This window comes from Tauraco erythrolophus, chromosome 20, assembly GCF_009769465.1.
Source record: "Tauraco erythrolophus isolate bTauEry1 chromosome 20, bTauEry1.pri, whole genome shotgun sequence".
Taxonomy (NCBI): domain Eukaryota; kingdom Metazoa; phylum Chordata; class Aves; order Musophagiformes; family Musophagidae; genus Tauraco; species Tauraco erythrolophus.
Window position 1 is genome coordinate 96,207 of NC_141484.1, and position 17,173 is coordinate 113,379.

The 17,173-nt window shown below is 38.4% G+C and overlaps 1 protein-coding gene across 2 annotated transcripts in view; it reads left to right on the forward strand.

The window, feature by feature from the left end:
• The window catches only part of CCDC57 (coiled-coil domain containing 57), a 43,486-nt gene that overhangs the window by 24,873 nt on the left and 1,440 nt on the right, over positions 1-17,173 (forward strand). For both annotated transcript variants that reach the window (XM_086624242.1, XM_086624241.1), the window contains 4 exons: positions 2,683-2,911; positions 3,576-3,712; positions 9,754-9,873; positions 10,239-10,461. In XM_086624242.1, the coding sequence (XP_086480368.1) occupies positions 2,683-2,911; positions 3,576-3,712; positions 9,754-9,873; positions 10,239-10,461 (709 nt within the window). The remainder of the gene's footprint in view (positions 1-2,682; positions 2,912-3,575; positions 3,713-9,753; positions 9,874-10,238; positions 10,462-17,173) is intronic.

Below are 17,173 nucleotides of genomic sequence, written 5' to 3' on the forward strand. Positions count from 1 at the left end.
GAGAACTGAAATAATACCAATTTTAAATAAAGCTTTGGAGCCTTGGGAACCTTGTGTGAAAACATGTACGACCCCACCAGGCACAGATCCATGTTTAATCTTACTTGTGTCTTTTTTGCTGAATATAAAAGGAGATTTGTTTGTTCCTGCTGTCAGATTATATTTAGGAAATCGTTGTGTGCCAGTATAGACAACACATTTATTTTTTCTCTTTGGCCACTTCCAGAATTAGGTGAAAACTGAATTTTATACCAACTATTCTTTTCTGTTGCACAAAATGTTTTACAAACTACTGTCCAAGATGCGTTCTCATTTTCTTCATGTTTCCTTAAGTGGAGACAGAACCTTAAATGAAAAGTAGAAAGCGGCTTTGCCTTGGGGACAGTAAGATGGGAACTGAACATTCTCTGTGCCCGAGATTAATCCTTTGCTTCATGATGCTAAACTATAATGGAATGCTTAGGGTTGGATGTGAGAACAAGAACATTTCTCAGGCAGCAGTGCGCATCTTCAGTGTGAAACGCTGAATTACTTGTACTTTATATGTATCGGCAGATAGTAAAATAGTAGATATGCAGGCCAAAACTTGAAGAAAATGATGGAATTGTAGTTGATGCTATCTTCACGGATGTTGAACTATCATTTCCTGTCTATTTCTGCTGTCTGCTTTATTTCTCCTTCCTTAGTGCATAACAAGCCTTCTTAGGCACAGACTGGCAGCTGGAAACAGTTCTGAGAATGTCTTAACAATGGGCATAACTTCATTAGAATTTCTTACTGGATTTTAGAAGTGCTTATCTTTTAACATTCTTCTATGCTGTCTCTGTGCTTCTTACGTTTATTAATTGTGTGCTAAGGATGTACTTAAGGCCATGATGAATTATAGGCAAAAATATTTGTACCTCAGGGAGTTTAGAATCTGTTGAGCAATAATGGTAACTAAAAAGGGGGGGGTGCAGATGTGAAGTCAACACGGAGAGCCATAGTGATAGTTTTCTTTTATCCATTTCGCAGAGGTTCTGGGACCATAATCTCAAAATTATAGACTCCAGAGCTAAAATGCAGCTAAGGAAAAAGAGGAAAGTTTATTGTGGAAGCTGGTAAAATAGCCATGTAGACTTTTGTGCGTATGTGTATTTTTCTTCTTTTCTCTTTGTATTGGCTCTGAGGAGAGTTTTTCCTCCCACCTTTTTTTAGTACCCATCTTTTCCATGTTATCTCTCTTTCGTATTGTAGAGTTTTGCTCTGGACATGGATCCAAAGGTAAAAAGATTTCTGATTTCCACTCCTAACTCTACAGCTTACGGTCTGTCACCTGAAAAAAAATATTCTGTATAATGCTGTTGAATGTTTTTATGAAAAGTTCAGGAAAAATAGAAGTTTAAGCAGATGGTCTTTCTGCCCCAGGCATGTGATGTGCTTTTGCCTCTTGGTACACTGAAGGTGATACACAGTGTGGCAACCAGTGGTACTGTAATTGGTCATTGCCTTGACCTCTCTTGATGTTAAGCCTCGATGTGTTAATTTCACTGTTCATATGATGAGGGTAGAATGTAGTAATTTGTGGTGCTTATATTAATTGCTTTGATATAAATTGTTATATGTATGCCAAAGTGGTGTTCCTTCTTTCTTTCACTTTGGTATCTTTTCGTATTTTTAGATTCTAGTCCTGCACTAATTTCTCCACCTTTCTCCCCTATAGTGTTTGTGGACTTGTATGTTTCTGTGTATGTTCTCAAGGGCCTCCTCTTTTATGGTAAAACTATCCAAAGAAATAAGAGAATGGGAGTTGCATGACACACCAAGGGAATGGTGGATGTTTTTTTTGTCAGGATGGATAACACCTTTCAATGTGTACTCCTTGAATCACAGTGTTCAGGGTGATTTAGTTGAAAACTGAGTGGGATTGCACAATTACAGTGTAGTACACTTCTGACTAGCTTATATATATAAGAGTAAACATATAGATGAGCAAGAGTTTTATAAAATTATTTTAATGTATGTGACATATTTGGATACTTGTGGCAAAATGTAGTATTTTAAAAGTCTGTAGGGAGATTATTTGTTCACTGCATGATAAGTATTTAAATGGATATTGAAAAATCTCTGTAGAAAGGTCACTGAAAGAGGACAGTATACAGCTCTTGAAAAATAAGGATGTGATCTTTTGGGTAAATATCATAATGTGTATGTGCAAGAGGACTTAATAAGATTTGCTCAGACAAAACTGATTGTAGAATCTTTACTTTTCACTCTGCAGCCTTTCTCTTTAAAACAAATGTTTTAAGTAATACCTACCCTGTATATGTGTATGCACGTGATGATTACACAGAGAAGGGTTTGTGGTAGCTTGCTATCTGCTGTAGTGTTTTCCACATTATATCTTAAAATTAACTGATCTCTAGTTTACAGTTATGTGGTGTTTATCCTATGTGTATTATTTTACACCTAGAGTTAAAAATATTTGTGGGAATGTCCCAGGCTGTTATAGTGTTTTGCTCCACAGTTTAATTTGCCTTATATTGCTAACAAAATCTTGAAAATGGACCCTCAAAAATGGGCTGTAGACTTCAAATTTACATTTTTTCTTCAACCGGCTTCTGATGTGTATTTGTACAAATCTCTAAACCTGCAGACCACACTTTCAAAATATTCATTATAAGCACTGTCTGCTTTTTTCAGGGGCCGAACCCCAAAGTTCTTGAAGAAAAGATGGTGGATCTTGAACAACAGTTACCTGACATGAGTCTTGGTGTTGGTCTTCAATATGGTGTCAGCTGCACTCTGCAAGAAATGCAAAATAAACTGAAGGAAGCAGCAAGAAAAATCTCAATTCTGAGCCAAGAGAAACAGCAACTGACTGAAATGGGAAACAGACTCAGGGCAGAAGTCAGAATGGTATTAAAGGAAGGTAAATTTATTCTACAGGAGAGTGATAGCTTATATATTGAGAATAAAACCTGAGAATTAGTTCATCTTTTGAGCTGGAGAAAGCTAGGCTTTAATATGAAAACAAAGTGCTGGACCTGATGGATTCTGGGTCTGCGTGGTTTGTGTGAGACTGCGATGCTAATTGTTGCAAGTAAGATTATGCTGTGATAGGAGGTGCCAACATGAACAGTGAGAGTCTGTAGGCAGTAACTTTTTGTTGATGAACATCTTAGATGAAGGACTCCTTGGTGCTTAAATGTCAGTGTGGGAACTTGAAGTTGAACTAAGACATCTTTTAAAAGCAGAAAAGAGGTAGCTTATCTCTTGGAATAAAAACTAATGCGTTATGAAAGTGAAAGAGAAAGCAGAATAAGCTCACTATGGAGTACACTTGAATCAAGAGTATATGTAATGTAAGAAGATTTCACTGCGGACGTTTAAGTTCCGTGCAACAGTTGCTCTGGCAGTGAAGCAAGGGAAAGGAACACAAGGCCTATTTCTGCGTAGCGTTGAAACCGCCTGCAATGAGAAGGCCTGTGTTCTGTGGTTCATTTATATCCACTCTAAATACTTGCTGGGGATGTAATATTGATGACAAAACAACAACAGAGAATGCCTTCCTCAGTATTTTCTCTCCTTCATAGGATTTGGGCATCCTGTTAGCTCTAAGCGCTGCACAACTTGTATCGCCTCTGGTAGTGTTTTTCCAAGAGAGCTTGTCAAAAGAATACAGTGTCAGCTATCAGCTTTGAAGCATCTACAGCACAGCCTTACAACACAGGTAATGATTTCACTCTCTGAAATCTAGTGATAATGAGCAGTTAAGCCAGTTCTAATTCCTTGAACGTAACTTTCCTTTAAATTCTGTATTTAAATGTCTTTCACTGACTTTAGCTCAAATCTTTCTTTGGTACCTTGGAAGATTTCTTAGAGTCATAGAATATCCTGAGCTGGAAGGGACCTGTGAGGATCCTCGAGTTTTGACTCCACATAGGGCAACTTAGAAGTTAAACCGTGTATTTAAGAGCATTGTCCAAATGCTTCTTGAATACTAACAGGCTTGGGGCCATGACCACTCTCTGTGGAGCGTGCTCCAGTGCTTGACCACCCTCAGGGAAGAACTTCTTTCTGTTATTCAGTCTGAACTTTTCCTGATGCAGCTTTAAGCTGTTCCCTCACATCCTGTCACTGGACACCAGAAAGAAGAGATCAGCACCTGCCTCTCTACTCCCTCTCGTGAGGAAGTTGTAGACAGCAATGAGGTCGTCCGTCAGTCTCCTCTTTTCTAAGCTGAGCAAGCCAAGTATCTTCAGCCACTCGTCATAAGTTTTAGTATTTTCACCATCTTTCTTGCCCTCCTTTGGACACATTCTAATATTTCTATATCCTTCTTATACTGTGGAGCTCAAAACTGCACACAGTACTCGAGGTGAGGCCCCACTGATGCTGAGTATAGTGGGACAAACACTCCTTTCGACTGGTCAGCTATACTGTGCCTAATGCACCCCAGGATGTGGTTGGCTTTTTGGCCACCAGGGCACATAGTTGACTCATACTGAGCTTACCATCAACCGAAACCCCCACATCCCTTTCTGCAGGGCAGCACTCCGGCCTCTTGTCCCCAAGCCTGTACGGACATCCAGGATTACACTGTTCCAGGTGCAGAATCCAGCATTTGCTCGTGTTAAATTTCATACGGTTGGTGATTACCAAGTGCTCCAATCTATCACGATCTCTCTGTAAAGTCTCTCTACCCTCAAGGGAATCAATAACTTCTCCTAATTTAGTATCATTGGCAAACTTAACTTATTGCACACTCAACTCCTGTGTCCAGGTCGTTGATAAAAACATTGAAGAGAACTGACCCTAAAATTGAGCCCTGGGGAACACCAGCAGTGACTGGCTGCCAGCCAGATGTGATCCCATTTACATAAAGGGTTATATTTGGGACTCAAAATTAACATTTTTAAACATGATTTTCATCCAAGGAATTTCAGAAACACTTGTGTTAATGCAGAATAAATGCAATCCTGAATTACAAGTATGGGAAGGTAGGCCATTTGAAGGATTTGCAATATGTTCTAAGATAAATGTGAAAATGATTGATCAGCGAGCATGTTTCCAAATATCCACAGTGGTGGGATTTTAAAACAACCTTGTCCAAATTATTGTAATAGCACATTTTCCATATATGAAAGCAGGAGATGTAATTAACCTGTCTCATCTCTTTTGTAATTAATATATGACTTTTAATAGTTAAATTGCAGCTTTCGTTAGAGAGACAAATGGATAAATCCTGGCTCCCCGAGTAGTTATTGGCAGACCTCCCACTGACTTCGACAGTCAGGATTTCACTATGTACTTAATCGATCAGCAGATTTGTTCCTGTGAGGATTGAGTCAGAGCACCTGATTGTTGTTGTAGTTTTGAGGGCAGTAAACAATATTCTTTCAGAAAGGATAAGGTTGTTGCTCCGAGGTATAGAGCTCCAGTAGAATTATTAACCAAGTTCAGCTGGGGAGATACTTCCTCTGAGAACCAATCCGGGCAACTTGTTCCAGTGTGTGATCACCTTGCCAGTAAAGAAGGTTGGGGTTTGGGGTGCTTTTCCCCCTTACACTTAACTAGAGTGTCCTGTACTTTGCTTTCTGACCATTGACTCTCGTTCTTCCACTGTATACCACTGAAAAGAGTCTGGCTCGGTCGTCCTTACCTCCTCCCACCATCACCATCAGGTGCTTATGCATGTTAAAAAGATCACTCCTGGAGGCTAAACAAGGCCAGCTTCCCCAACCTCTCCTCCCATGTCAGATGCGCCAATTCATTGATCATCTTTGCGGCTGTTTGCTGGACTTGCTCCAGTATGTCCATATCTGTCTTGTACTGGAAGCCCACAAGTGGACACGATACTCTAAATGTGGTTGCATAGTGCTTGGTAGAGGGAATTAATCACCTCCCTTGACCTGCTGGCATGCTTTTTCTGATGCAGCCTCAAGAATGCATTGCTGCCTCATGTTCAACTTGTACTCCACCAGGTTTCCTGTCTCTTTTCTGCTGAGCTGCTTTCCAAGCCTGTCAGTTTGAAACTGCAGTCTCCTGTGCCTTTGGGGAAAAATCAGCTGAAGCTAATCTGCTCTGGAGAATTCTGTTTATTTTTAATCCTCTCTTTATTCATTCTTATTTCTCTTAACTGAAATCAAGAACAGATTGAGAGCCTTTTTGTGTATTACTAAGGTTCATCCAGGTACCTGGATGATGTAGGAGATTGAAGTTTAATGTTTCTGTTTTTACATACTAAGATCTCTGTGATAATATGAAACTACACAGGAGATAATCCTATCATGTTGTCAGATTGCCCTAAGAAATCATAATTGTCAATCATTTACTTGAAAATTATAACATCTGAACACATTCTAAAAGCGTCTTCAACGTTTTCACATCTAGATACATTCTAAAAAGATAAGATGGAATAACCACGTATTCATTTTGAGCGTGCTATCCTGTGGATTTTTGACCCTGAAGTTAATCACTAATTTCTTCAGATGTTATCTGATTGGCCTAAGTGTATTACAAAATGTATGCTATCTGACCAGACAGTTTGAATAACAAAGATGAGTTTCTTAAAAGAGCCAGTGGAAGTAAATGCTCATGAGTATTTGATTTTTCTTACAGTTGAGAATGGTGTTAAAGGAAAAAAAAACAAACTTATTAATATCTGTAGTTGCTTAGAATAAGTGCTACAGATTAGGTAAATGAAGGTTAAGTGACTCAGCTGGTACCAGTTTAACCAGTTCTATGTCTGGGGATGCCATGCTTTCGATTTGCAATTTAGTTCTGCAAAAATAGATGACTTTTTTCCTTTGAAGTAAAACAGCACTGCAGATTAGCCCAGTAATTATATACCCATGAGAGATGTTAGCTGGACTAATTATAAAAACTTCTAGGTTGATAGATTTAAGAAAATAGTGTAAAAAGTTGAAGGGCAAAGATCATCTAGCAATTAAATTTGAGAACAAGTGTTGACAGGGTCAAGTTCAGTGTTCTGCTATGACGTCTTTAGGCAGACAGTTATCCAGGTTCTCACAGGGTTGCTATTCTCTTGGATAAAGAATAGTAGTAAAAACAGATAGTACTTGTTTGGAGGGCTCAAACATTTGAATATGAAAGGGAAAGGCTCTCCAAGCATCCAAAGTATGGAGCTGTATTTCAGCCGGGAAAGGGGAAGGAAATGGGTACACATGTTTCTTTGCTAAGATGAATCTATCGGATTGAATCTATGGCAGCATTTTGGAATATGTTCTAAGGGAACCTGGCAGGGAAGAACCCATCACAGGTACTTGAATTCCTCTTAGCTTCTTCCTAGCAGAAGATATCCAATGGAAGGGGCGCTCCTGTTAGATAGAGAAGGGTTGCCTGAAGTCCAAAATGCTGTGCTGTTAGAGTCAATTAGAACCAAATCCGAACAGATTGCTTGAGTGAAAATAAAACCCTGTTCTTTACTGCTCATTAGTCAATAAAGAAGTTTTAAAGGTTGCAGTGTGAGCAAACATTGTAAACCATCAATCAGACAGTGATAAATGGAGAATGCCACCTGGTGTACCTTTAAAGAGCTAATGGACACTTACTCTTCCTTAGATAGAGCAGACAGTCTAAGATAACAGAAATTGAGAACTGTAACAGGTCAGTCAGGTAAGTGCAACGTGAGCTGGACAATCTGTTTTATTTTACCTAATTTATCTAATCAAGTTCTTTTCACATCAAAAGTATTAGTGAGGGCATCAAAAATACTAGTTAGGACATACCATAGTAAAAGCCATCTGGGTTCGGAGACTGGGAAGGCTCTAATTATTTGAGCTCTGAGAGAACAGGTCTGAGAATGCAGCACTGTTTTGCAACTCTTCATTGACAGTCTGAGGACCTGATCAAGAGCTGCCACAGCAGCACTGTCCTCAGAAGTGTTAGCATATTGTTGTATGATGAAGGTCCTCAGAGAAAAGAATCGAGGAGCGTTAAATAAATAGCCTCGCTGGCATATCAATGATACATCTTATGGGACAGCGGTATGGGCTACTTCTGGAGCAGGAGATCTTAAACTTCTTGTAAAACTCCAAGGTGAAAAGGTCAACTCTGGTCCTAGATGACAGTCCTGGGCATATGATTCTGATCTCCCTCTTGTGGGGTTTCAGAAGGAAATAGGTGAGGCAGCTGTTAAATTGTGCCGGAAGCCTGGAAAGTGGTCTGCCAATAGGTGAACTTCCTGTGGAATGCCTCAGCCTGCTTGTGGATATATAATTCGTTCAGGATGCTCGTGAACCTCTTACTAACCTGAAGTCACAAGCTTGGCATCCTTGTTCACCTGAACTTTCAGTTCAGTGAACTGTTTCTTAAGCTCTTAAACTCTTAGCACTGGGAATAATTTTTACAAAGGAGATTAGGGTCCAGCCAAGCATTTGAGTAGACAGTTTGTAGCCTACTTGTTTCATCTGTGCACTGCTTGGATCGAGGTCTGAAAAGAGTTAGTTAAATGCTTATACTAAACGTATATAAAAGCGATTTCCAGATCTAGGCAAAATTGCCACCATGCAAAACTACATTTTTTACCCTTTTTTTTCTCCTCCACCTCTTTAATTTTTCTTTCTTTCATAACTTATCTTAGAACTTGGCTGTCTTAAATTTAGGCCAATGAATATTAATTCCAAGTCCATCCCAGTCTTCCCTTGCCTTATTTTTAATGAGCTAGGTACTGTGTTTGCCATTTTTCTGACATCTTGTGCCTCCCACGTTCTTTTTAAAATCATTAAAGATTGGTTTTGCTTTTTTAAGAATAAATAGATTTTTAAAATAGAATACGTTCATGGCTCTTGGAGGGGTAGCATTTGTCTGTGAGTTTCCAGATGGTGTGCTAAACTCCAGGAGTAGTAGTCCAGCCTCTTCAGCTCATGGGTTGCTTGGAGGTCGTGGTTGAAGTGGCTATCATTGAGGATCTTTCCAGCTCTGGAACCTTTGGGATCGTCTCTGTTACTGATGGAATTTGTCCAGACTAGAAGGAAGGATAGCCCTTTTTATATCCAAGCTGTTCATCTTCAGTAGTCTCATTCCAGGCTGCTCTTTACCCAGAACATACCTGCTGAGGTTTCCACTCCTGCACTGAAGCTGAGCTCCAGGTTGAGCTTCCAAACATGGCTGTTCTAATTGCACCTGTGTTCAAGATCATAATCCTTACCAAAACCTGAAAGAATTTGTTACTATTATACCTACAGGAATTTCAGTGTCAGTTGCTTTATATGATGGGCTCATGTTTTATTTCTTTAGTCTTAGATATATAGCAAAAGACTTTGGTATTTATTTTCATCTCCTTTTACAGGTCTGAAACAGCTCACTTTTCATCAAATCTCTCTTTAATTGCTACATGTTGAAAGTTGGTGAAACTTTGTGGAGTAATTAGGTGGTTTTAGTTGCTGACAAATTACTTTTCCATAGCTGCTTTATTTTATTTGATTTTTTAGGACTTCTTTGGGAGTTTTTCTTCTGTAATTTAATGATGGGAAAAGACAAAAGCGAAGAATGACCCTGACAATATAAACTTGAGTAATAAGCAGGATGATATTGACAGCAGCAAGAAATAACAGGTTTTGAACAGATTTAGTAAGAGGTTTATTAAGAGGATAGTTTGGCCCTGTTGATCTGAAGGGAACATAATTTTGTTTAACATTATTTGTAACTGGTCATTTTAAATCTAGAAGTGTAACAGCAAATTGAGCTATAAATGTATTATTTTTAGAGACCATGAGTTAGTTGTGTTAATGTAATATCTCATATTAGGAGCTGCAGTATGCAAAGGAACAGCATTCTTCAAGCATCTCTTCTCTAATTGCCTGCCCTAGCTTAAAGGAAGAAGCGCAAAGCAGCTGTGAGGAAGAAACAGAATTGCCATCCGCTGAGGTACAGTGCAGTTTTATCATCAATGTAATTTGCCTTCAGTTGGATTTTTCAATTGCAGTTGCTCAACAGTCATCTTCTGGAAGACTTAATGATACATGTGTTTTTTCAGTTATTCATTGGTCCGATACGAAATAGTATCTGTTAATACTTAATAAAGTAGAGTTTCTCAGTCACTTTCATGATGTTGTAATTAATCTTCTTGTACAACCTTTCAAAATAAAAAATAATAATTTTCTTTCATCTTGCCTCTTGCTGAAACATTGTCTTTCCAAGACCAAGATGCCACTGTGAGATTTAAACAGTTTTCAGATGTCTTTGATGTGAAAAGTACATATCTCTGTAAGACTGTGTTTGAATTTGAACAGGTTCAGCTAGATTTCTCTATTGAAAATCATGAGCCAAAGCAACGAAAGCCAGATACATCCTCAGAGATCATTCAAAGTCAGCCACTCGGGCAGAGTCCTAGTCAATCCCAGCAGGTCCAGCTTTCTTCATCTACAGCACATGATTTCTGCCAAGGTATTTGGCGAACTTCAGAAATAGAATCAAGCCCTTCTGTTCTCAGTCCTGAAAAGAATACTGACCAAGGTAAGCATGTTTTGTAAAGTAGTCACAGTATTTGACTCTTTTAGAAGAATGGAAGTATGGTAGTGAGTTCTTCCCCCTTCCACTAAATTTTTTACATGACTGCAACTGTTGTTACAGTCCTGTAATCAGAATCTGAAGATCTAATGATGTCCTTGAAGGGAATTTCAACAGAAGTAAGAATGAAGAGGAATGCCTCTATACCTCTCTGGTTTTAATGCCATTGTTGCAAATACTTCTCCCCTTTGTTTAAATACTCCTGGAAAATGCAAATACATTTCTGTTTTGACATAGTATAAACCTTATCTGGGGCAAATATGAAAGTGTCTGTCTGAGAATTGCACACTTCATGTGTTGCCAAGTGACTGTTAGATCAAATTGTAATTTGGCAAATCCTTGCTTAGTCATTATTTCTGTGGCAGGTTAATAGGTACGATTCTACTTAGTGTGCTAAGACCTGAAGGCCAAAAGTGAGATCACGGATATAATTTGGTATACGCTGTGGGCACACAGTGAACTAGGTATTGTTATTCACTAGAATTTCATAGTCCAGTGCAACAAGAAAAAAATAAAAGCAGACACAAATTCTTATATGTGAGACAGTATCCTGACCTTACATGTCAGACAGTATCAGGGTTAGGATGAAAGGAGAAGGTAAAACCAAGATCGTAGACTGAGCATTAATCAATGTTATACTTTTACGAAAAGCACCACATGTTCTTGGAAGTTTTAGCAGGAGCACCGTTTGTAAGATATGAGCAGTAAAGTATAGCCTCTTCACAGGCAAGTTGTAAAGGAACTTTTTAATGGTAGCCATTATGTTGAGCATTATATTGGAGATGAATGTTATGTCTCCCAAACTGTTGACCTGTTCGTGAAGTAATCCTTCATTGGCAAATTTTGGTAAACTGTTCTCACACCTGCTGAGAATGGGACAAAAAGTAATGACCTTAAATTATAATACTGGAAAAGTATTATGGATGGCTCATTATGGAATATGTTTCCCAGAAGGATTATAGACTCTTCTTTATTAAAGGTCTATATTTCTCCAGAAGGTTCCAAGTAAAGGTGATTATCATTTTTTAGGAAGAGATAGCATTCAATAATTATTTGTTACAATGCTGTGGGGCTTGTGTGGGTGGTTTGGTTTTTTGGTTTTGATATTATTATTTTTATCGTCATCATTATTCCTGAGATCTGATGGCAGCTGTGAGCTAAAATGTCAGCCATTTAGCCTTTTCAAATGAGCTTTATATTGATAGTGACCTGTTACTGTTACATACATACTCATGTGCCATTATCCACATACCAGACTGCAGGAGCAAGAATACAACCAGTGGGTTAAAGGAAGTGATTTATTCCCCTCTCTTTGGTACTTGTGAGGCCACATCTGGAGTACTGTGTCAAATTTTGGACCCTCTGGTACAAAGGATTGACAAACTGGAGTCCAGTGGAGAGCCACTAAGATAGCTAGAGTGCTGGAACGTGTTACACAAGAATTGGTTTAGAGAGCTGGGTTGTTGACTGTGGAAAAGAAAGAGTCAATGAGTGGTCTGGTTGCTGTTTTTTAACTACCCAGTGAGGAATTTTGGAGAAGACAGGGCCAGACTCTCAGAGGTGGACAGTGAAAAGAAAAGAGGCAATGGACACAAGTTGTGTCAAGATACTTTCTGAGCAGGGAGTGATAAGCACTGTGACGTTTCACCCACAGGTCCTTTCCAACCTGCATTACACTTATTGTTAAACCAGTATATAGATGCGATGAACCATCTTCAGTAGCACACAAGAAAAAAAATATTTAAAAGGGCTTTCAAAATGAAGAATGGATTATAAGTTTATTTATTCACAACAGCAATGCATTGCAGGGACAAAGTAATGTGTATTGACAGACCTGTAGGACTTGAATGGACATAGTGCTGACAGTCATGTGCTTTTTTTGTGGGGCTGGGACTGAAACAGGAAGAGTATTTCAGGTCAGGCCTATATTGACAGGATAAGCAAAAGGATGTCGTTGAAACATTACTGATAGTGCCATGCAGTTTCATGCTGCTGTATGCGTGATGCAACGTCACTGGCAGCCTTACAAGGACATCAGTTTCTTAATGTCTAGAAATTTCCAGCCACTGTTGCAAAACTTACTGTAGATTTTTGCGGATCTAGAGTATAGCAAAAGGGAAGGATGATACTGCTGGCATGAAACAAGTGAAATATCAATGAGGGGTGATATTTTCCTGAGAACAACCTGAATTTGATCTCTGTGTCCAGATTTACCCTAAGAACACTTGAGCGGAGCTTCTTACTCAAACATGCAGGCGCTGAAATACTGCATTGCAAGAATAAGATTTTTAAAAACTCTTTTATGTTGCTTAACTTTCTCCTCCAGGAAACGATCCAAATGGTATCCCTAATTCTACTAGACTGAATTCTGCATTTCAGAAAACAAGATTGTGAAAGCAAAATCTTTATTTTTTGGAAGAATGTCACCTCAGAGCAGAATATACAAAATTTTCAAGGAGTTCTGCTTCTAATTTTTAGCAGAGGCTTGCATTATTTTTCATGCCTGAGCTATGGAAAATTAATTCAATTTTTCCTGTTTAAAATCACTCACTTAAATTTAATTTATTCATCAAACACATGGTTACAGTGGATAGAACTGTCATTAAGAAAAAGTGACTTGGTACTGGGCTCTCAGATACAAGTGACGCACACACAGACTTGAAAGCTCAGTAACAAAAAATTATTTGCAACAAAGCAAGCAATTTAGTTTGCTTATTCAAACATTTCTTTTACAAGTTCAATGCTGTACAAATCTGTCACACCAGTAGCTGTGTTTTACGGGCATTTCTGGTGAAACAGAAACAATTGTAGTGTGAGAATGATTTTCTGAACCTGTTGAACGGCTTCGTTCAATTTTTCATGTACCAAACAGCCTATTGGGACTTAAAATGGTTGGCATATCAAGTGAGCCCTGCAATTTGCTATATTTCCAGCATATGACATGATTCAATGACTCAATGTGTTTTGGAGTGTTTGTGACTACATGTTAACACTGAGTTACGGAAGTAGACTGTTAGATACTTTATTCATTTCGCCATCCAATTCAGAACTTGTGGAAGCTTCCAAACAAGTCAGAAGGCTGTGAGATATTTTAATTTTCTCTCTGCTTACTCTACCTGCTGATTTTTAGTTTGTTCTGTAGGAATGAGATGGATTTAATAATTTGTATGTTAATTCTGCAGATAAGTAGAAAGAAAGTGTTTCGAAGGAACACAGGTTCCTTGTTCAGGTGTTTTTATTGATCTGTATTATTGAAAGAAAAAGATCCTGCTAAAGAGGCAGACAGGTACAAGCCGCGATGATGCTAAAAGCATCAGTGTTACATACATAGACTGTACTAGTAAGAAATATGCTTCTGTATTTATTTCCTTTTTATATGCCCTATCCCAGAGGTTGAGAGCAGGTGGGAGACTTTGGTTGGTGATCCATATCATACACGTCTTGGACGTTGATGGCAGGCCATCCTCAAAGGAATGAAGATCATGACACACGTGTACAACCGTGTGATTAGCTTCTGTACAAACTGCAAGGTTTCTCTATTCACCTGTGGGCTATAGGGCCTTTTTTGATTTTAGAATAGACATTAGACAGGAGGAGAGTAAGCTTTGTAAAACATTTAGAAGACTGGAATTTATTTTTCTTAAAGTAATTTAAGGTAATAAAGTTCTTACTTGCTATTAGAGACACTAGTTTTTCTGGAAAGAAAGGCAAACATCACCTATTAAAGTTTGACTGTAAAACTGCATTTAGAGTGAAGGTAATACTGTGAAGGGTGCTCAGTGGTACCATGTGAAAAGCTCCTGATCAGCTGTATCTCCTTGCGTCAACAGAGGCTGACCCCTTGCGTCAGTGCAGAGGGAATAAGAGTGTAGGGCAAGCTATATCTGCACTTAGAATGTCCCCACTAGTCACTTGTTTTATATGCTTTTGGGGTACATGAAACTTTGTGGTTTCCATGCCAGAGGAGGGCTCCAGTTGTGGTGAATGGTCACACTGTGAATTTTTGAGAAACCCCACCTCCACAGATGTTCAGAACTGTGTCCTGGCCATATTAATTTGAGTTTACATTGTAGCCTAACAAAGAATGAGATTGAGCTGCTCTAAAGCAAAGTAACTTTTCTGGTTTGCTACTTCATCTTCAGGGAGTTTCTTTTACTATAATTCTTATTGTTACTCTTACTTGGAAAGCTCTGTGGTCTGAAATTCTACACTTTATGGATCAGAAGTTATCTTAAGTGTTTCCACACTAGACAGAATTTCAACAGCTTTGACATCACTGACAGTTCTAAGGGCAATCCATGTGTGTGAAAAGCTGGCCAGAGAAAGAATCTGGTAAAATATTAACAAACAGAAAGAGTGCTCTGGCTCTGGCTTCATTCTGGCTCCAATCAGAGAGAGACTCATGATTTCTTTTCTGTGTTACATAAAACTTCATCTCTGAAGTGTTTCACAAATATTAACTAATCCCCTAGTTACATTTTCTTCACTTAAATGTTCTTCTGAATTGGAACTGGTTTGACTTGGTGTTCCTTCAGAAGCACTGTTAGCCATAAGCAAATATCTAGTGACAAGTTTCTTAAATGAAATTTTCCATCTGGGGAAATTTCAGTTTGCTCATATAACATACCTACTTGTATCTCTTTAGTTCCGAAAAAAAATCTGTGAATATTAATTTCTGATGATAGTTAACACACATCAAATAGACGATATGTTAAGCATTTCAATACATGAAATGTTTAGGTCCATTTTCAAAACCAGTTTAGGCTCTTAACTATGATCTTACTGCCTCTTGTTGCCAAGGTTACTTCTGAAAGTAAGTTACAGGCTTGTAAATTGGATATGCTTTTTCATTGTTTGCTTGTGAAAACCAAGCTACTGCATTTAAATTTTACTGCACAGTGCATATTCATGCTGATTTTATTCAAGGTCCTTCACACATGTGAACAGTCCCAAGCAAAATCAATAACATATGAAGGTTCTTATTAAGAGTTCTCTTAGAATATTTCCCTTTAAATAGCATTTCTAATTCTGGAGTATTAGTTCTTTGTCTTTTTCCATTTTGTAGAACTAAGCTTACAAGTTTGCAATTTCATGGTTTTAAATTTCTGCATTAACACAGATTTTCAACAGTCCAAAACTTTGCAATAGCCATATAGAATGCTTGTGTCCTGTGTTGTTGTTCCAAACACCTAGTTAGGTAGCCTTTACTAGTTATAACTGTAGTGTCTCTGCTAAGGTCAAGAGACAAGCATACAGAGGACTTCAGAGGAAGGGATGCATGTGATGCATTGGTGCTTGATTACTTTGCCTTTGGATCTACAGGATTAGGGCCTCTCGCATTATTTCTGAAAGTCGTCCCCTTGATTGAATACAAAACACCCTTCAAAACTGAGGGAATATTTCAAAAAACAGACTGACTGTAAGCAGTGTTGACTGTGTGCTATTTATGGATCTGCTCGTTGCTGTTATTTAGACCACAAACGAGGTAATCCTATTCTGCCGTGGCTCTTGTTCAAGTAAAATAATCTTTGAAGCTGTATCCAGTACATTTCAGGCACTGCTGCCTGCACTGTTCTAAACTGTTGATGTTGTGAAATTCTGCTTTATTATCTGCCAGATGTGGTAGAGGTCTAGGGTAACGCACTATAATGATTACAGTCCTTTTTCCAGGCAGGAAAATACACCCAAACATCTTCCATGGGCTCAAGCATCCTCTTTCATATCTTCTACATCTGTAGGTAACCACTAGGTGGCAAACTGAACAACACGATTTTGAATCAATAGCAGGAGAGTTTTGCCACCTGTAATAACAAATGCCACCAAGCTGACTCAGTGCAGAGATTGCACACACATGAGTGAACAGCTGGTTCAAGCTAAGCCTGAACATAAAAATTATTTTGAAAAGTGTAATGTTTCGACACTAGCCACAGTGTCATGCTTTGCATAGAGCTATAAACCCTCAATAGATTATTTCCTTCCATAATTCAAGAATATTTTTTATTTCCTTACACAAACAATTCTGTTTAGACTTTCTACCATGTTCTGTTGACTAGGAAAATTTACCATATCCTATTAATAACTTATCTTTGTCAGTTTGTACACCTGTTACTCTTGCTCTGTGATTGGATAGTACCTGGAATTGAAGCCTGTCATGCTCAAAAAATTCAGCTAGTACAGAATGCTGTAGTGTGTGTTACCATAAGTATATTATGACTACTTCTGCTGTCTGCTTTGGCTCTCCAAAGAAAATTCAAAATCTCAGTGCCTCAGAAAATAAGGATTAAGTGGCTGGAGCCAAGCGCCTGTAAATATTACCTTTAACTTATAATGAGTACTGTGATTGACCAATTCCACTTATCTTACCTAACAAAACCTGTGATAAGACTAAAATTCAGTTAGTTGGAGATAGTGCCTTTCAGAGAATTGTGCCAGAGGCTGCAGAATGAACTCTGATCAGTATTAAGATCACTCTCCCTGCTTCCTAACCAAAGATGTTACTTTTTGAGTTAGTCCTCTCTAGTACACACAGATATTTTAGACAACAAAAATGAAGATTTCCACAGTAAATGCCTTCCTCTGTGAGAGAAGATTAAGAAAAACCCCAAAAGATAGTGGTATTAGTGCAGCTTTGTCAAGCACACAGAATTGCCTTTGAGGC